Raw genomic sequence first — 22,755 nt, forward strand, 5'->3', positions numbered from 1 at the left:
ATATATGTAAATAATCATAAATTGTCAAAAAAACCCCCACTGAGTTTTTTCGCCGGTTCTTCTCAGGTCAGGGAATTTCCTTTTTCGAACCGGTGGTAGTTTTTAATTTGACTATCTATAAGTAAATGTAATGCTTCTCCAGGCCGTACTCTAGTACTGTAAATCTTTATGGCAAAAAAAACATTCTGAGTTTCTTTTGCCCGTTCTTAGAAGTCTGAGTTATTGCTTTTCAAACTGATGGTACATATTTGACAATAAATAAAATTGAATAAACATATTATCATGTAATTAATTATGTTAATATTATTCCAATTTTAATTAAACACGTTTAAATTGTACAATTAATGAATATTATTACATCTACGTATATAATACCACACGGATAATACCTAATTAATATGCTATAATTAGTCACGTAGGTATTTAACCAAACCAATAGAAATAAGTTATTTATGTTTGCAGTTTTTAAACGAATTAATTTTCAAATGTTTTTAAATGATTTGTTATTTTTTTTTAAATAAATACAGTAAATAATACATAATTAAATAAAGAGTCAAAACGCAATAACAAAACAAAAATTACCTTCTTGATGTCCATTTCTTACATTCTAGTTGACTTCCGAACATAATTCCATAACACAAACAATTTTAGAACAAAAATATTAACAACGTCAAAATTTGCCGCCAATATATAAAAATTGGACGACGGCTTCATGTATTCGGCCAGGTTACAGACACAACTAAAGATCGAATCCCTATTAGTACGAGATTTTGCACTCTAAATGTAAAAAAGAAACAAATTACAATATAAAAAAGTATCACTTCTTATTATTAAAAACACTACAATTCGATCGCATTCAATTATTTAACTTAACTACCGACCAACATTCAATATTTTTTTAAGTGCAAACTGGCAACAATTTAACGCGTTCAGCCGGCTCATACTGAAGTACGTATATCTGTTGGAACACGAACATCCCCCGTGGTAAGGGTTACCGCCGCGTCAAGGTTGATCCAATTACCCTCTTAATACCAGCTCGACCGTTATCCGTCGCGCGTGTATGGCTGTATGAATGTATGTAACTCTATAAGCCAATAGATAATTGTTACCGTTAATTATATATTTATTTATTTTAATTACCAAAAAATAAACACAAAAATACATTTAATAATTGTGATTAAGTTTTTACATATTGACAACACTTTTAATTATAAGTAATTACAACTTGCTACGATATTTTTATGAACATCGAAAAATAAAATTTAAAATAAAATATAAAATTTAGTTTTAAAAAAATACCAAGTCCGTATACTCTATTCAAGTAACTAAACAGAAAACAGACACAAAATGATGAATAAGGAATGGTCAAAAAAAAAAGAAGAAAAAAATAATTCATGACAGTACTTTCACGTAAATGCTAATTTTATTCTGAAAGTAATATTGGTATATTACTTACTGTACATGTTGGTACATGCAGGATGTCTAAATCGTTAATAGTCTTCGAAACCACATAATACGTTTCCGTGAGTTTATTCACCAGCGCATTTTTACCTAAATAAGTTTGTATATCTTGGAATTTTAAAAAGGACATTAAACTTAATCATCGAAATGTATGTTATAAATAATATGCTGTGTATATAAAAAGTTGAGGAAACAAATAAGGTGCGTTCGAATTTATTCTGAGCTATTAACGAGTTATAAAATGTTCAAATTTTAATGAATCATTGCTTTTACTTTAATATTTATTGTGTAAGTACTCATAACTTACACAAAAGTAGCGTATGAAGGATAGTTTTAAATAATTTAGTTAAAATTGTTTTTAAATTGAAAGTATGAAAACATAAATATAAACTATACACGAATAAAACATACTATGTGAAAGCATATTTTTAAATTAGCTTAATTTCTGTATGATTATAATTTCGAACAAATATCGCTTTTGGCCCATATAACATGTGAAGTTTGATCAAAAAATCTCAGAAACAAGGAGATATAGATTCTATACAGTGTTTTCACGTATTGTGAAAGATAAACGAAAGTGCTCGATTCAATGATAAACATATATATATATGTATGTTTGTGTGAAATGAAATACGAAGATCTTCTCTATACATAATTATAATGTCGTGCAGGTCTAAATAGACCCGATCGAAACCTATCCACAATTATAGATCGTTAAAAAATAATGAGATGACAGTTCAACGGGCGGTTTAATGTTTGACGTTTGTGGGTGCGTTCAAAAAGCTGTGTAATTAATGATTATTATTATATATTGTTAATTTATACCACCTAAATAGAAAATATAGATGTTTGATAATCACAACGTTTATAAAAAAATATAGGTATATGAAAAGTTAATGATAAAATGTATTTATTTAGTTTTATTTATTTCACCGAGCGAAGCCGGGTTTTCATCTAGTGTACAATATTGTTACGCACACTATTCCAATAGCAACAATGCGAGTCGTTATTATTTGTATTATCTGACAATACATACATGATTTCAGTCAAAGTATGTGTGTGTGCGACCATATTATAACGACTTACTTGACATTAAGCTGCCGCTGTATGAGGAGCTTCTTTTCAATCTGCTCAATCGGGAACTGTGGGACTTCATAGGGCGCTGATAACTCGTTGGGTAGCTCTCGTGGCGCCTCCGCTCCGACAGTACTTGTAGGACTTTCACTACCTGTTCGAAATGATTACAAAGTAAAATAATAAAATTTGAAATAGTCTTTCTTTTAGCCTAGAACTCCATATTTTGTAGTAATACTTAGGACATACTAAGGTTTGTTTGTTGTAAATTTAATCAAAACCAAAACTCTTCTTGCAATTTAAACCCATTATAGTTGGGAATAAGTCTGTCGCCAGTTCGATATAAAATTTAGTTTTAAATAAATACCAAGTCCGTACAATTATATCATTCGCCGTGAGAAATATGATGCATGAAAATTAAATCTGAAATTTTCTTGCTACAAATATAAACGAATACACGTTAGAAATCAATAGATTGAGATTCTATGAACTTCAAAATTTCAGATATTTTTACAACATTTATTTAATATTTTAGAAATTTTGTACTGCGTTAATTGTGTTTTATGAAGCAAAAGTACCCACAACGACCGGGCCCGTGACATTCATTAGAAAGATGTAAAATACTGCCGCGAACTTTTCCTTAGAACTCTTCGAGGGGAACAACTTCACCTCATAGTACATATTTTCAAATCAGCTTATATCGATTTACACAGGGCTCGCCGAGAAAGCTCGAATGGCACGATTTATTCCGAATTTATCAAAAAAAATTTATACTTCAACGATCGCTAGTTTAGCAAACATATTCGTAAATTATATTACTTATCCTTCTGCGTGAAATATATTCCAATCTGTCTATTGGTGAAAACTGAAAGAAAATCAACAAATGATTTCCTGACGTTAGCGCGAATATACATACATACTGGTAGAAGATGGCTTTGATTTACGTATTATTAAGATGAGAAACATTTGCAACTTTTGAGTTGTCAACACGTGTTGGTGACAAGTGTCTGTAATTGCCGACCATAATGTCGAGATTAAATTTACAATACCGAAGATTTCATTTTTTTTATGGAAATATCTGCGACGAAAAATTTTATTTCCATAGATTATGTTTTTTTTATATGTATATGTAAGTATATATAGTAATGCATATATGCTGCACACTCAGTTATATTCTACTAACTTATTATGGCTGATGATACAGGTTCCTCATTATATTCCTGTCTATCTTCGATTTTTTCTCACAAAAATTAACCTCAGCTTAATCTAAAACACAGGAGAAACTGCTTATTTATATCGGTTACAATACGATCCCGATTATACTCTGGAATGGAAAACGGCTGAACGGCAACTATTATGTTTCGAATCGATTGCGATAAATTGTCACTTTGTTAGAAGAATTAGGGCTCTGTTTTTTGAGGCAATTACACACGCAAGCACACGTTTTTACAAGTGGAGCAAGTAGTAAAACTGTCTGTCACTAAATTAAAGAATAAATTACAGGTAGTATTTGTGCGTAAGATTATTATACTACATCGGTAGTTCATAAAAAATGGGAATAAAACGATCGAGCCGGAGCTTTATTGAAAATTACAAAATCGGAACTTTGTAAAGCCTTTAGGTATCCCATTAACTGAGAATGGACGCAGCATGTTTGTGACGTTGTAAGGAAAAGGATTATGTAATGTTTTAGAGCGCGTCGCCGGTTGGACGCCGCTTCCTCGGGGAGTTAAGTTGCAAATTCCGAGCTCGAAGATTCAAATCCCGGATCGGACTACTAAAATATAAATTAATTTTCCTATCAAGAAATTTCATGATACCCCAATATTGTGGTAGCTTCACTTAATATAGTTTTGTAAAATGACAATTCAAAAGTTCTTCAATATTTTGATTTGATTTGGCTGTTACTCATTACACTGGTGTCCTATACTATTTAAGGTCAAGGCCTGCTATTATAGATAATATTCAGAAGTAACATATTTCCTCTTTCAGAGTGGCGCCGGTTATCTGCATATTGTAGATAAAGCGAAATGTTATCTTTATATTTTATCTAGTATTACATACCAGTGAATTATACACAATAAAGTATCCAAACGTATGACTAACCTCAAGTTTATGAAACGCTATTCACGTCATTGGTCGATGGCAACCAGTGACGCAATAGGCGACCAATAATAAGCAATCGGATTAAAACAGAGTAAGTTAATTGGACTTTGATCAACGTTTAGTTAAAATTAACATAGGTATACAAGTTCAAAGTTTATTAAGCAATAACTTCTTTGTTCAGTGCATTTGAGTCAGGCTCACCGAGACCTAGCAAAATTCCGAAAAGGTTCACTCTGGAAGGGCGCTTCCTTTGGTCATTTTTTTAATTTACAAGACGAGACAAACGTAACATTAATATGTTTGACTTTTGAATTGATTTAGTACCAAATATATATTACCATATATCATTCAGAAATAAAAATAATTGTCGATTATAGCTGATAAGAGTCCCGAATTGATATTGAGTAGCGTTATGTTGTTGCTAGGGTGGAATATTTAAAATAAATATTAATTAATTTTCTTATCGTTGTGACTTTGAATTCAATTGTAAAATTTAAAAGAATCGTTAATGATCGTTTGTGTGCTAAAGAATATTACAACACTAATGACTTCTTAGTTCACACCTTGGGAATGAGACGATCGCGTCCAGGCTGTTTCAAATAACGTAAATATATTTATTGTTATTGTATGAATACAATAATTGTATAAAATACAACATTCAAACAAAAATCCTATTGAGTTTCTTTCGCCGGATCTTTTCACGTCCGAGGTGTTAATTTCCGAACCTGTGGTAGATTTTTGACTATCAGTAAACAAGTGTTGCCCTTCTATATCTTATGGAATAAAGATTTCTGCCTTTGACTTTGCACTAAACTTCAAATATTTGGATACAATTTATTCTATTATTGATTTAAAAGTAAAAATTTAATATTATTATTGATCGATGTTATTATCCTTGCAACTGTTAGTTATAATTATCAGACATCTTATTTAGTTTTTTTGTTTTATTTACTTGCAAAATAATAAATTCTCCTTGGCGTTAATTTAATCCTACCGTAATATTTATATCATCTTATGACGATATTATTTTTATTATAAATGGCAAACCTAATGATGATTCACTGACACGTCACAATATTATATAGACATATAGACATACATAGTACACACCTAATATTGTATATACACTATAGCTTATGTCTAGTATATAAACATAAGCTACGTAAGTTTAGTAACGGATGGGAAGTCAGCCACGCCAGAGTATAGTAGTGTCGAGTGCACTGCGCACTCAACAATATTACAATATACGTATGTACAATACGTAATAATGTGTAACTATTCAGTTTCCCATTGGTTATTCTCGACGGAACATTTAGTAGGTTTAACTTTTATTTATCTTATAAGATAACGATTCAAAATGCTTGTCTGAAGATTTGTTTCGAGTATGACTGTTGACCTCACCTGACCTGTTGTTGTTTTGGGAACGTTCACGATATGATTTCAACAATGGGATATTAGAGTTCCCTAAGAAAACCTTAGCCTTAATAAGTTTGTTTGTCTGTTCGTTCGATCGCACCGAGCTGTCAAGGTCGGGCGTGCAGACAATAGGGCACTAATTGATTATTCATAAAGCGCGCGCTCCCCTCCGGCTTTGTAATATTGAATCGAGTTATTTATGCGCAGTTTAAATGTTCTCATTAAAAGCCGCGAAAGTAATCGATGTTAATAAACAAGGTATCGGTCTGAGTGTGATATTTATCAAGTTACTGTTTCGCGAACTTCACTTAAGACAATTTAAAAACTTACGGCTTTAGGTTTCCATCGTTAGAAATGTCGCTGTAGGTGTAAGTTTTAAACTTTCAACGTAACTAACAATTACTCCCAAAACTGTGAGGTTATCTGAAGGTGGTCCCATTTTGAAATAAGTCTGTTTTCCGTCAGTATATAAACGTGTAAATATTCGCGGGGTGTGTTGTACGATGTATCAGAACAGTAGGTGCAGTTAGCTAATGTTTCTATATTAATGTAATTGGTTACATTCCTTATTTAACCCGTATGAAGTCGGGACGGGTTGCGAGTTGCAAATGCGCCTGGCCTATCATTTTTCTCCCCTACTAAATCGACACATGTTAACGCGCTATATAGCGTATATCCTAAAACTACAAACTAAAATAATATGAAAGTTCAATATAAATCGGAGTAGTTTTAAAGCTGATAAAAAACAACTTTCTAAAATTCGTTTTATGAACTACTAGTTTTCGACCGCAGCTTCGCTTGCGTTTTAGGGAGTTGTGAGTGAAAGAGTAACAAAAATATAAACTTTCGTCTATAATATGAAAACTCCCCATATGTACTTATATTTGGAATTTAACTTATTGGTTTGTTTTACATATTTAAATATGAGTTATCAAAATCAGCCTCGTCTTAAGCACAACTAGAGCCCAGATGTAATCATTCTTGTGAGGATCTCCTATCCGTCCAACAAAAATTTTAAAGATATGTTTAAGAGACCTGTTTGTAGTCTGCACTGCAGTCTACAAGGAAATATACCAGATTAATATGTTGTCACCACCAAAACATATTCAGCTGAATTGGTTTAGAGACTTGTTTAGAATCCAGTTGTAGCGCACACACAGAAAGATGACAAATTATACATTTACTAAACAGTTACTGATGTCGCAGTTAACGCCGTTTAACGTTTAAACTCTTGTGTGAACGTAAAATTAATTGGTGACCTACTAGTTGAATAATGTGAAAGCATACTAACGATTGAATTAAAAATTTATTGCTTATGATTTTTAAAATATGAATTATTTATTATTTTTTGTGAATAATTGAATATGATTTCATTTTAATATCCTCAGTTTTTGTGCTTGTTATTACACTGGCTCACTCACTCTTCAAATCGGAACACAACAAAACTGTTGTTTGCCGGTAGAATATCTGATGAGTGGGTGGTACCTACCCAGACTGGATTGCACAAAGCCCTACCACCAAATAGGTTCCTAAGGCGGGACTTCCAAGGAATATATTAATTTATTTAAAATATACTTTAGGTATTACGATTCTTATAACAACCTTTGAGACGTCATGTTACATGTAGTTTTGTACGTATGTATGTATTACATGTATGTACTAACATACGAACATACGTTTAAAGTCTTCATCCTCCTGCCCTTATCCGAATTTTACTTGGGGTCGGCGCAGCATGTCTTCCTCTTCCGTACCTCTCTGTCGGACGTCATCTCACAAGTGACATTCTTTCTAACCATATCGTCTTTCACACAATCCATCCATCGTTTCTTTGGTCGTCCCCTATACCCATCCACATCCATTCTCAAAACCTTTCATATGTTTAAAGTGTCTTGATACAAACGGAGACGAAATCAATGTTAGTTATTTATTATAAAATTATGATGTTGTTATTGTATCATGGTACGCCATCTGTGGTAAGTGAAAGTTGCATGATAATTAGTAACGTTGTAGCACAGGAGGTAAAAACCTGCGTCTGCTGACTTTAGTTTTTACATACGTTATATACAAACTGTATATATAACAGCGAAATACGACTCACTGATTAATCAGGAAATCTCAGAAACCATAACGCCTACTAACTTGAAATTTGACAGGTAGGTTCCTTATAGAGTGTAGACAGCCGCTAAGATTTTGCGAAACTCCACCCCTAAGGGGGTAAAAGGGGGTTGGGAGTTTGTATTTTAGGAATTTCGCTCGGGTGAAGCCGCAGGATCGACTAGTACATAATATATATAAAGGTAATACTCGTGGAACCAGTGATCCGGTTCTAAAAAATTATTCACTGATACTGAAAGCTTCAATACTCGGGAGTACACCTGTATCGTTTAAATTGCACCTGTGCGCATCTGAGCTGAATCTCTTGTATATACTTATATATACTATCTTAGAGTACCTAATGTTATAATTCGAACGTAACTCTGTCTGTCGACCTATTGCTATTTCACGGTCAAACCACTGAAATGAATTTGATGACATTTAAAGTGAGCTTGAACCCCAAGGAAGGACAAAAGCTACTTCTATATGCCTAGCAACTGACAACCAACCCCTAAAACGCGACCGAAGCCGCGGGCGACAACTACTGCATAATAAATTGGGTACATTCAACTGTTTACAGTTCAATTTAGAGTAGAAACATCTAGTTTTTTCCCATCTGCTGCAACCCACTGCTAAGCTAAGGTCTCCTTCCGTCAAGAAGAAATTTTGGAGCTAACTCCACCACGCTGCACCAATGCGGTTGGTGGATTCACATGTGACAGAATTTCGTTGAAATTAGACACAAGCAGGTTATCTGATGATGTTTTCCTTCACCGCCAAGCACGAGATGAATTATAAACACAAATAAAGGACATGAAAATTCAGTGGGGCTTGCCAGGGTTTGAACCCGCAATTGTACGCGTTCTAACCACTGGGCCAACTCGGTTCTCATATTAATCCTTTGTTATACAAACATATTCCACATATGCTCCTAACCTTCTCCTTCACCAGTGGGAAATTTACAGGCTGTGACTATTATATTATTAAAGAATTAATATAATTTATCATTCATTAATATAATAATTCATTCTATATATAATAATAAATTATTTAATTATTACAACAGTCAATGTCGCTACTCACATTTTCGTATTACACGTTCGAGTTTCGAGTTTATTCTTACACAATAGCTCGACTGTTGGTAAACCATTTAAATGACATTCTTTAAATGTAAATTTTACAACGTTAGAAATACACGGTAACTTAAGTAACAGACAAAGTAACCTTATATATCATAGCTAATGTACGAAGTATGCGATTAACTTTTATACGGATTCACGAAAAGCAATGCGTCGCTGCGAAGTACGACTACACATTTGGTTCATTGCCAGTAGTCCTGTTGTTAATGTGAATTGTAAGCACGGACGTGGCGCCTAACGGGTATTATGAATCATAATTCTATACATATTTATTTAATTCCTTTGTATATTCCTTCCGTTTATATTTTTCTTTTAACAATGTCAAATACCAATGAAATTCAGGTAGGTATCCATTTGTAAATAAAATGTTATCAACATGCACTAGTGTGAATCAGGCTCGTGTTTAAAATGTTTCTTAGTGTGCGTGAGATGACTAAGACTAAAGACGGCGGAATAATACATATAATCTATTCCAATGAAAGAAGGAATACAGATAAACAAATCTTAGATTTGCGTATGCCACGGGTTTTAACAGCTCAGCTACTGTGTGCACTACTAAAGGTTCTTGCCTACTAAATATATATATATATATATATATATATTTATAATAGAACACTATTCCAATAAACTACTTGTATCCAATATTTTTTACTTCCAAAGTTCCGATAACAGTTTCATAGACGTACAAATCGCCATTTTTTCGCAAATCCATAATGAATATCATAGACCATTCAAGCTCTCGACCAATGATACCGCGTCGATTCGATGGCAAATGTTGTTTATTCGGCTTTTGTCCTCTTGTTGTTGGAATAGATTATATTTGTTAAGTTTATTATATTAAAACGCCGATAATAATCTATAATTCTAAGATTATTTCTATAACTTCATAATTAGGTTTTTATAGATTGCAAAAATGTTAATGCAAGATTCGTTGTATATATTGTTGTATTGTAATAATTTCATTAATAATTTATTTTTATATAAAATATGGCCGAGATGGCCCAGTGGTTAGAACGCGTGCATCTTAACCGATGATTTCGGGTTCAAACCCAGGCAGGCACCACTGAGTTTTCATGTGCTTAATTTGTGTTTATAATTCATCTCGTGCTCGGCGGTGAAGGAAAACATCGTGAGGAAACCTACATGTGTCTAATTTCAACGAAATTCTGCCACATGTGTATTCCACCAACCCGCATTGGAGCAGCGTGGTGAAATATGCTCCATACCTTCTCCTCAAATGGGAGAGGAGGCCTTAGCCCAGCAGTGGGAAATTTACAGGCTGATTATTATTATGTATCTTTAATGATGATTAATGATAAAATGTTTATTCTTTATTTTTAGCCCAGAGGGTCGGAATTGCGATTTAACGGGGAAATACTGCTAGCATTCTTGCCACCATTCCACGCGGTCAAGATTTATACATTAACTATTTTTAATCCATTTTTGTATATATTTAAGCACTTAATGTTATCAATTCTTATGTTAATAAAGTTATATATTTTCTTTGAGATAAACGTTTTTTGTTGACCTTGAGTAAAGCCTTCACGGCTGAACTCGGGAATACAGAGTTGGCAAAATGTTGTATTTTATAATAATTAAATAATCCTTATCGAATATGGGTCACATAACTTATTTTTTCAATAAATATTATAGTATCGACAAAAAAATATAAAAGTATTTACGTTTTTCCTCCATCTTGTCCACTTGCGCATCCGACGGCGGACGCGCATGCACGTGCCACAGATCCTTGTCGAAGCTGTACATAACTGTACGTAAACTGAATCACAAGTACGCTTACATCAAAAATCTATACTCTAAACCTTTGTCAAAAAATCACCTAAAATATATAAAATAAATTTCTTAAATATGATTGTGAAACATTTTACTGTGACATAGTTGCATGTTGCATAATTAAGTTTGCATAATTCATCGACACTCCAATATATCGTTATCATTAAAGTATTTAATCTGAAAATATGAACTGAATCAATAACGTTAAATGTCCGAGTGTAGGTTATTAGTGAATCGTTCGCAACTAAACAACCATTTGTAGTGAACGGAAAACTACACGGCTTTAATGGCATCAGCGTGGGAAAATCAATACACCATAATAACGATTTAATGACTAAAATAGTTCTGTTCTGTTTTTATCCTTTATATAGACATGTGTCTATATATTGAGAAAAAAATAGAAATATTGAGTTAAGGATGTCTATTTATATGTCTATTAATGTTAATAGACATATAAATAGACATCCTTAACTCAATATTTCTAACGATTGTTTATTTAGAAATAAGTTCTCTCATGCGGCACGCGGTACAGTGAACTGGCAGAAATCGTCACGTAAGGATATACCGTTATGCCCCTGCAGGCAACCTTTCCCTCTCTTTTTTTTCCTCTGTCTCTTTCTATTATATGTAGGTTTAATATATCATTGAAACTTATTTTTGATAAGAAGTCCTTTGGCTTACAGTGGAGTGAACTAGCAGAACGAATCAAGTATGGAAAGAGCATGACGTATATTCAGCGATCTTCTCTGTTTTTCTTTTTCTTTTTATTTTATATGGTTTTATGAATATTTAAACCTATTTTTGGTATTGTTTTAATTCACACGGTATTTTAATTACAATTTTAGTTATTGTAATTGAATTGTTATGTACATATAAAATATTTATTACAAAATATATATCAAAGGCAACTTCGTTTCAACCGGATGTCCTACGACACCTCTCGTTTCCTGTTACTTTTTTAATTCATACGATATTTTTAATAACAATTTATTTCTTTACATTCAAATCTCTTTTTATTTATATTACGATTGATGAATACCGCCCATATACATTAGTTTTGTGACAAAATTCTTATTGGGACCCAAGAAGATACGTCTCTTGTAATAGTAATTACACTGGTTCAAATCGGAACACAACAATACCAAGTTACTACTAGGTACTAGAATTCGTGACAAGTAAGTGGTACCAGTGACTATTTCTTTGTAATATTAAATATATGTAAACAATTACAAATTATCAAAAAAAACCGGTTTCTTTAGCCGGTTCTTCTGTCGGGTATTTTCTTTTCCGAACTAATAGTTAGTATTTAATTTGACATTCAATAAGTAAGTATAATCTAGCTTCCATATTGAAAGAAGGAATTTGATTTGATCTACAAAGATGGGTTTACACAAAGCACTAACACTAAGTTTTAATAAACATTAAAGTTCTAATGAGTGTCCTAAAGATCATAGTTGTATTGCGAAACGATGGAATATAAAATAAGGTTACGTTACTGTTTTGGTTATCTGTGGAATATTTTAACATACAATATGTATTTCAAGCAAGCTTTATGACCGATATTTATTATCTATATACGATAACACGGCGTATTTATGATATCAACAAATATCAATTTAATATAAATTATTGAAATTAGAATAATCTAATTGATTATAAATAGTCATGTTTAACTTAACATTTACGATTTTTCTTTTTTTTTGTTTCATAATAGATAGACGGGCTGGACATTCCCAAAAACGAAAATAAAATCATCTATACTGAAGTACGTAAGTATAAAATAATTTTGTATCACGTTACAGAATTAAATTAAAGCTATCGGTTCGTAATGTAGATTCAACCAAACAGCCATGGAACTCATTCTAGTGACGTAATAGGTTAGTTGTTATGTGGTTATAATTCTTTGCAATGCTGCGTCGTATCCTATACGTAAGTCACACCGTAATGACTGGGCGCAGCCCTGCCCGCTGCCGTCAACTTCTACTTATGAGTGTATTACCCACTTTAATAGTATTTATTCCAATTGAGTTATTAATTTCGTCTCTATATACACGATAGATATTCATTATTCACACTGACGAGTTTACTTTAAGTCGATGTTATTGAATCAAATAAAGAAAAAATCTACCCAATATGATTAATTGAATCAATTAATTTTATTATTAATTATTAAATAAGTAATTCGATAATAAAATACTTGACAAGCGTTTTTATGAAAAAAGGAAGTTATTGATTAATTATTTAAGAAACAAATATACGAAAAACTAATCGTGGACTGCCGTTTGTTTCAATGGCGCAACGAATAATCTTAATTTCACAATTAAACATCCCTATCTACACTAATATTATAATTGCGAACGTAAATCTGCCTGTTGAACCCAAGGTATGGCATGAGCAACTTTTTTTACCTAAAACTATGATAAAAACACAAGCGAAGACGCGTGCGACAACGGCAACTAATACTTTATAAATTCATAAATAGTTTATTTCTCTTCCCGAGAATTTCTTTCTCACTTTATTTTTTTTTTAATATTATTAATGTAACCGTTAGCAATTAGCAGTAAAATGACAGTTACGGTAGAAAAAGTGATTATTAAAACTATCAATGGTGCCTTATTGCTTGTTACGAAATCTGGTTCATCTTTATACGCCTAAAGAATCGGAATTGCGACTCAAAAAACGCTGTCGGCATTCTTGCCAGCTTTCCAAGCGGCCATGACTTTGTTCAGTTTACTTTTTTTTATATTTAATCTGTTTCAAATATTTAATTAAGTTTATTGTCGCAAGCATTTTTGAATCGTAATATTGAAATATTAAATAAAATGTAAAGTTCCCGACAGTTACCAAGATTGCGAGAACAATCGGCTAGAATTGTTTTCTTTCACAATTAATAAATATATTTTAACTAACTAGATTTTGTACTGAGCAATGTATTATTTTATAATAAGTTTTAAATTTATTAATTTGCAATTTAAAACAAATGCGTATTTTATTCTTTATTTTTAATTATAATAAAAGAAATAACTGCATTTTAATTTACGCTCAGCGTAGCGATGTTCGAATGAAATTTTTCTTCGAGTATTTAAATAAAAAAAAAAATCATCATTACGACCGACGACCGTTATGAAGTATCGTTGTTGACGGAATAACGACAACGTGGTATAACGACATTTTAACCTAGCTTTTAATTTATTATAAATTATTTAATTTAACACATTTTAATGTGAGCTTTAACATTGCAATACCCAATGCCGGTAGATACTAGGTATAAGTATAGGCTATAAAAAGATTATTAGGTTTTATAATGAACTAGCTGCCCACCCCGACTTCGCGAAGGTAAAAATAATGCAAAATTAATATCATTTCAGCTTAGTAGTTTGAATTGTACTTATAAAATTGTATAACCTTGCTTTTAACGTACATTCAAAACTGTCACTACTAAACAAAACGAATTCATATAACAATAATACAATTTATATATACTCCGGTATTATGATATCGATGAATCGACGGTTTGTATGAGAAGTACAGTTACATCATTTATACATAGATGTCGCATTACATATTCTACAGCCAAACAGCGATACTCAGTATTGTTGATCCTGTTTGAAGGGTGAATCTGACTGAGCTATTGAAATTACAGGCGTAGGCACAAGGAACACATTTTAGTTCCTAAGGTTTTATAAAAAAATATATTTATTTAATATAAATTAATTTGGTAATTTCAATCTTTTAAATTTTATTCGGTCAATTGCATCATACACTTATGTAAATTAGTTATTATGTTTTATTTTTCGTTTTATTAAATATTATTATTAGGTAGTATATTTTATTTTGTTTCATAATCCAAGACAGGAAAAATATAATCCGACTCGAACTATTAATTTGTAACAATTCATAGTTTTAATAAATCTAATGCAATGCAGATCCTATCACATTTTTTCTATGCTGGTAACACGGGTGATGAAATTTTTCACAAAAAACAAATCAAGACATGCAAATCGGAAAGAAAAGGGCATTCATGGTTTTCACAAAGATCTCCAAGTCTATTTTAAGACGGTTTCTTAGCCGGAGGGTGTGACGCAATGTTTTATCATTCACCCATGCCACGGCCTGGAGCAAGGTTAACTGTGATAAGAGGTCAACCCGCGAATACGAAACAAACAAATATATTGCTATATTTTTTTTTATTGAGCGTCATATTTTAAAGCATATGCGGTTATTTTCAAAGTTTTTTTTTGCGAAAGATATATTATAACAACAAAAAAATATTTCTTGTATTAAGTACCCAATTATAAGTTAGTGAGGTCATATATGACCTACATATATTTATTTCAATTTTCAATGAAAATACGTATAGTATTTTAAATTATATTTTGGATTTAGATTAAATTTATTCTCTTTATAATATAATTTACTGTAGGGCACAGGTAGCAGAATATTGAGTTTACCTAAGTACGCAATATTTACATGTCTTACAAAGCCGTGAGTGTTTATAAACACTATTAAAATTACAAGAATGTATCCTGTTAACGACGTGACCAATTACCGATTTCACATTTACTCGCAACATTAAAATATTTGTAATTTAGCACGAACACTCATTCTGTATTCAAACAGCTGTTTAGTTGCGTATCGTTCGCGTTTCAAATAATTAAAAAATAATCCCACAAGTTAGGATCATATGCAAAATTGTCACAGTTAAATAAAAAAAAAGTTAAGTGTTTAAAAATCGAATACGAATTATTACATGCCACGCGGCCTGCGGATTGCAACGCAGTAATGGCCGCTATGTGCGCAACGGCTGAGGTTCGCGAACTGACTGGAGGAACGAAGAGTGAGGAGTGAGTGTACTACCGTAGTCTAGCGACACCCGACCACCGAGGGACTGGCACGTCGTCATGCAGACCACACGAGTCGCCTGTCCATATAACTTGACCTATCACTAACTAAACACGAAATTGTTTATCAAATTATTTTTTAAGGAAAAATTAGAAAACTGAATATTTAAAAGTTCGATATATATGAATAAATTATTATTATTGTTAATTTTTTTTAATAAAACTTTAATTTTATGAATCGATACAAGACCTACATCTACCTAAATGTACAAAAAAAATCGTTAAATAATTAGGTATAAGAAGGTACTCGATGTACTTTCATTGAATTCGATTCATGTAAATATTTCGCTTGAAAGTATATATCCGAAACCTAAATAATTTAAGGTAGTACAAAATAATTAACATACATATATTACTTTCTAAATCATGTCGTCATTTTATACGCGGTTTTATCTTGATATACTTAAAACTTTCGGTTGTTTTCTTACACCTTCGATAGCTCAGTTGGTAGAGCGGTGGACTGTAGAGGAATATCACTGTCATCCATAGGTCGCTGGTTCAAATCCGGCTCGAAGGATACATTTTTGATCATTTTAAATAACAGCTCAAATTCGTATGTAATTCTCTTTTTTTATTTTGTTATTATTAAACATTATTATCGCTTATAAACGTGGTTGTCACTACAGTGGCCTCAGCGTCGATGAAGCGGATGTTTATGTTGGCTAGTTTGGGTGCAGTTCATTTGGAACCCTGTGCCGCCTCGAATCCTCAATCCCATACCCGGATGTTATTACAAATATATATTTGATAACGCTCTTAATAATTATAAGCCGAGACAGCTTTAGTAACGACTCTTTGCATAAAATAACCCAGTAGTCAGAAAACCTGAATCTTAACCAACGATTGTTGGTTTAAACCCGGGCAAGCACCACTTGGCTGTGTACTTAGTTTGTGTTTAGATATAATCGGTCGGCAGGAAACATGGTAAAGAAATTTGCACGTATCGGATTAAAATCTGCGACTTGTGCAATCATCAAATCCACATTAGTCAGGGTTCGAACCCGTCTTCTTTCAACATTTACATATTATACTAACAAGTGAGCTATCTCTGTCTTAGGAAAAGGTTTTGTAACTTGATAATAGATTGTGACGCAATAAAATTCGAAGTAGGGTAAACACAGTAAACAAAACTTCAAGGTCAATTTTAATGATCGCGAAACCAATTAAAATATAAAAGGACAAATCTTAGAATCCTTAGAATCGGTCAGATAGCGTTACTCGAATTAATTAAACATAATAAGACAAGATTTACTTTGTTTATTAAACTAAGTATATATATATATATGATATAAATTTCTTAATAAAGTTAAGTAGATTCCGCCCGCGGCTTTGTGTGGGCCTCCCCACGGGGTTATGTACCCTGCCTTTTTCTGTATCCCTGACAAAGTGCATCTATGCAAAATTTCACAATGTTTGTTTCAGAAGTTAATACGTGAAAAATTTTACAAACAAACGGAATTTCTCATTAATATTATTAGTTAGTATTTTACTTCAGTGTAGGTAATATTGTTTTGATAAATGTGACAATTACTGAAATAATTTTAAATCAATAGAAGATTTTTTATTAAAACTTTGTTCTATGATTTATAAATACAGCTTTTTTATTAAATAGGCAGCATATTTATAGAACATATGTAAATGTGACATTATTTAATTCCATTCTTAGCGCTGCTATGATAGGTTTTTAAGTCAGTGGTAGCTCTTGACGATATAGAAAAAAAATACCAAAATTAAAGTAATAACCAATCCATATTGATATCCCACTACTGGACTAAGGCTCTTCTCATTTTTATGTTAAGGTTTGGAGCTTATGTTACTACGCTCGCTACCCCAATGCAATTGGTGAATACTGGATACTCATATGGCAGACTCATCCGCCACGTGCAGGATTCCTCACGATGTTTTCCTTCGCCTTTGAACGTGATATGAATTATGAACACGAATTAAGCACATGAACATTAAGTGGTACTCGTGGTTCGAACCCAAAATCATCCATTAAGGCACATAAGTAATACCAGAAAGCAGATATTGAAAACTTACCACCGTCATCGAAAAAGGAGTCCGTTATTATGAGCGGTGACCGCGACCCGTCCTGGAGTCCTCTCGAAGACATACTCGCTACTTCGGATGGCTTTTCATATCACATCACATAAATTTAACTAGTATTCCTTAAAAAATATTTTTATATGACAACTAATTTCATTTCGTGTAAATTTAGCTTTGGTTAGAACGAGTTTAACGTTATTAATATAACCTAAACATTATAAGACCTTAAGTTATTTATTGATATATTATAAACTGAGAAAGACATCTTACCCAGGGGACAATTATTCTACTCTGATTCTAATTTATAACGGTTGCGGTACGTTCCCAAAATCGACCGAAGAGCAACTGGATCGTCGGGTTAGTAGAATTAGTCCCAGAATTAAAAAAAAGCGGAAATACAAACTCCATATGTCTCAATGCTGGACAAAGGCCCACTCCCTTATTAAGGAGAGGGTGAAGTTTACGTGGCCGAATTTCAAGCTATACGTGTGCGATATTTATTTCATAAGCACGCAATGGATTATAAATACAAATAAAATCCATAAAAACTCAGCGGTTTTAATTATTTTTATGTCATATAGGTAGGCGAACTGACAATTAGGCCCACTGACTAAGTAAGTGACAACCACTGTCTAGAGATTGTTACTGTAGGAATAACCATTCCTTATTCCATACATCGCTAAATCGTTACCCATATTGGTAGCTACAATATGTTATAATGAGGTGGTCTCTACCCAGAGGGCCTTGTACAAGGCCCTAACAGCAATAAAATTCGTGGATATTAAGGACTTTCGGTTAACATCCGAGAATTTTATCCACTGGCCAATCTAGGCTCGTCATTCTCCTGAGACCGATTCTATATCCAGCAATGAGACATGTAAAGACAGTTTGTTACTACATATATTAAATAAGATAATTTAGCACAATAATTAATTTAAATAGTGTCGGCCAGCGACAAAACAGTTCAGGAAGACGGTACGCCTTAAAAAATGCTATTTTGTATTTATTTTATTTATGAATCAAATATTTTAATTTTGAGCAGTGAGCTGTTAACAGATTAACTACCTCACTTTTCGGCAAAAGCTGTCATTTTGCCAAAAAGTCACCAATCCAATCAATTTCATACATCTATATATGTAAAGCTAATATGGCTCTTTGCAAGTCACGAAATAAAACCGTTTTTTTGTCTGTATATCTGTGTCAGTTTTCTTTAATTGGATAAAAATTATAAATGTATATTAATGATATTAATGCTAAAATGTAATATAGATTAGAGGAAATTTCAACAAAATTGGAGCTTGTGTCCATCAAAAATACCTATAAATATTTATTACATGTAAACGCAAGTAACTGCGGCATGATGCACCTCCAGTAGTAAAATCCTGACATTATAAAATGGATTTAAAATTACACACTTCCTACATAGAATCGATATTAGTTATGTTTATGAAATTTCCTAAATAGAAGCGATTTTCTGCGACTTCACCACGCGGCTGCAACGTTGGGTAAACAGAAGTGTTATTGCTCTCAAAATGGACGACCTTCATTTATATATATCACGCCCGAAATCGACTCACACGCATTAATCTTCAAAAATATTCGCATATTGAATCAATTTTAAATTTGCTACTGAAATTATTTCACGATATCGAGGTAAACGAACTTTTGAACAAATGATTAACAATCAACTGTCACGCAGAACATTATGGAAGCGATGTTTACGGTGTTGTCGAAGCATTCACAACGTTTATGTGACAATTTAAGTGAAACAATGTTGCAATCGTAATAGTTAATAGATATCAACTGTTGTAACAATGTAATCGAATAACTAGAACATCTCAAATCCAATTAGCGAACCCATATTTTCTCAAATTGTCACGCGAGAATCTTGGTAGGTAGCGATCAAAAATTCCACACTATGAATCATTACAATATTGAGCCAAGTCGATTTGGTGTAGCATTCCTTCCCTTCAACGTGGCATTTATCTCAGGTACATAACATAATCCACGTGACGTTTGATACAGTACTAATTTTTAATGCTTTTATTTTGACAACAGCCGGCGCTAACTGATTAGCTGGCACACTGTGTTATTAATACATTATTTTAACTTTATAGTTCTGATCTAGGCTTAACTTACTTTGTTGGTGATGTAAGTCTAACATTTAATGTGAAAAAATACAATTTCGAATATCACATGGATTATAAATAGGATATAAAAAGAGGGCAATATGAACTGACAGAATAAATAACAAACCAAACATGTAAGGACGATAAGGTCTTTCCGATTTCAATCACAACGCCCAATCTCAAGGGAGACCAGTGTACGCGAGAGGTGTATCCTCTTTTTATAACCCGATGGGACTGTAAGTCTGACCTCACCGAACATAGTCCTGGTGCAGAAGCAACGGCTATACGTGCTTTCAGATGTCTCCATTTTTGACTGACAAATTCTAAAGGACTTTGTCTCGAGCGTAGGCAAGAAATTAATAACGAGCATGTACATAAAACATCAGAAAATAAATAAAAATTATAAAAGTAAGAAACAAAAATTTGTGTTGAATAACATTCACAACTGACTTGAAGCTATTCTTAAGTATTATATTATAGCTATTCTAAAGCATGAATAAACATTTTAATAAACGTACCAATGAAGATTTTATTCGGAGATCATTTCGAGTAAAATAAATTATAATATTACATTTATTGATTAGTATATATTTACATCTTCAACAAGTTCGCATTTTAGCTTGTATTTCTATTTATGACAATTAAAAGCGAAGAGTTATATTTTCAGTGTTCACGAATTTTACCATAATTTACCTAAACAGGATTATATATATGGGGTATCGTTACAATCTTAACACCCCGAGTGACACCCGCTATAATTAATTATTGACACCATCTTAATTAGTTATTTGTATTATTCATTAACACATAACGATTCCTTATCTTTTTTGAAATTAACAATTGCACATTTTTATAAGCTTTCTTGGATACTACGCACTACCAGAAGCAATTAAAATAAAACGAACTTAAAAAAAATCTATGCATAAATCAATTCGAATTCGCATCTAGTTTTTAAAATCATGATTTTATCTATAGCGTTTAATTTAAAAATATCTGTATGAAGATAACCAGAGTATCACTAAGCTATTTTCGGTAGCTAACGTTGCCAGACTCCTACGCTTTTGCGACACCAATAGAGTCAAAGACCTATAAATTATATTGGTTAAATAAAGTTGTGTCTGTGTGTTATGGTACGTGAGTAAACAACATAGCGACAATGGCTATCTCAGGTACACCAAACCAATGTTTACGGTTGACGTGAACAGATCTAATCTGATAAACCATAACTAATTTGTTTATATAAAATATGCAGCGTTACAGTATCGTTAAACGTTGATAGGGATATATGAATTGCACAATATTTGTTTAAATGATAATTTATTTTTATTACGTTCCAAAACTGCATTTATCTTATTAGATTAGATCAAAATTATTTTCATTAATTACATTACCGCGACTTTATGTACGTCTTCGATTTGCTACATGAGATACCAATAATTCAATGATGTAACAGCTCACTGCGACCGCAAATAGGCACTAACTTATTTTCAGTCATCATATAAATTAGATGACAAATCGTTAACAACTGGAAATGTATATGCAGATATTCTAGAAGTGACGCGGGAAATGGCACTGGCACTTTAATTCGCGCTAAAATCGTTCACCTCAGCGAAAACTGTTTCAGTGAAATTGAAATGAAGATTAATTTCTTATTTTTACCGATTTTAATCTCGTGCAGAGACCGTTGTTTCGTGAATGTTTTGCGGAACACTGAGCGAAGCGCGAGCTGGCAACGACACAAATACGACACGCTTTGTGTTCAACACAATCAAGAGTCATCATGGCGGCATTACCGATCTATCAACCTTGACAGGTGGTCCGCAATTTGTTAACGATAAGCGTGCATTTTTATTTATATCAAAATATAAACATAAAATCCGAATTTCTTACTCCAAATTATGTGTTTACTCCGTTTGCAGTCGAAGACCTTGAAGTAATAATGTAAAAACTTTTATTAAAAGTATATCACCTTGTCTCGTTAGCTCCACTGGTGACAGAAGGGCTAGGTAGTTCATTTAGTTCGCTCAGAGTATCGGAATTGTGATTCAACGAAAAAATGCTGCTAGCAACCATTCCACGAGGTCATGAGTTGTACTTCAGGCAGCTTTATTTATTTTTTGTGTGTATATAATTAAGGCCTTAATGTAAATAGTCGTTTTATTTATAAATAAAAAATATATATTCATATTTACAACACTTTCTCATCTAGTTGCAACATTGCTATTTTAATTTCCGGCAGATATGAGGTACCTTCGCGTGATACGAGTGCAGAAGACATTCAAATTTTATCAGACAGAGTTTATGTTTAAAATTAATTATTGATTAGATTATCAATTGATTTTTAAGCAATTATTGTTTGCTTTTTTTTTATTTTCCTAATAATTATCACACTGATTAATTTGTCGTAATAAAAAATCACTTAGAAGACGAAATGTTTTTTATATTTGTACCTAGAGGGCAGGAAATTCTACACGTTAATTGATAGGAATTGATTGGAGTTCTTGCAAGTAATTTATTTTTACGGCGTTTTAGCGTAACGTTAAATTTACTTTAAAGTTGGTTTCTATGATTTCTCTACATACTTTAGTTAAATTCATT

At 32.4% G+C, this 22,755-nt stretch overlaps 1 protein-coding gene and 1 non-coding gene across 8 annotated transcripts in view; one reads left to right on the top strand and one right to left on the bottom strand.

Moving 5' to 3' along the window:
- LOC113393826 (AMP deaminase 2) overlaps positions 1-22,755 on the bottom strand; it is a 45,265-nt gene that overhangs the window by 18,970 nt on the left and 3,540 nt on the right. For 3 of the 7 annotated variants that reach the window (XM_064217849.1, XM_064217850.1, XM_064217851.1), the window contains exons 1-3: positions 21,817-21,973; positions 18,023-18,113; positions 2,548-2,689 (exon numbers count right to left, since the gene is read on the bottom strand). In XM_064217849.1, the coding sequence (XP_064073919.1) occupies positions 2,548-2,689; positions 18,023-18,113; positions 21,817-21,939 (356 nt within the window). In that variant the 5' untranslated portion in view covers positions 21,940-21,973. Of the gene's footprint in view, positions 1-582; positions 732-2,547; positions 2,690-10,972; positions 11,128-15,831; positions 15,950-18,022; positions 18,114-21,816; positions 21,974-22,755 lie in introns of those variants that run through there. The other 4 variants (XM_026630906.2, XM_026630902.2, XM_026630901.2 and 1 more) reach the window with 4 other exon arrangements.
- Positions 16,412-16,499, top strand: Trnay-gua (transfer RNA tyrosine (anticodon GUA)). The gene is given in 2 exon segments: positions 16,412-16,448; positions 16,464-16,499. It is a non-coding gene; the product is annotated as a tRNA-Tyr (tRNA).

This window comes from Vanessa tameamea, chromosome 19, assembly GCF_037043105.1.
Source record: "Vanessa tameamea isolate UH-Manoa-2023 chromosome 19, ilVanTame1 primary haplotype, whole genome shotgun sequence".
NCBI classification, from domain to species: Eukaryota; Metazoa; Arthropoda; class Insecta; order Lepidoptera; family Nymphalidae; genus Vanessa; species Vanessa tameamea.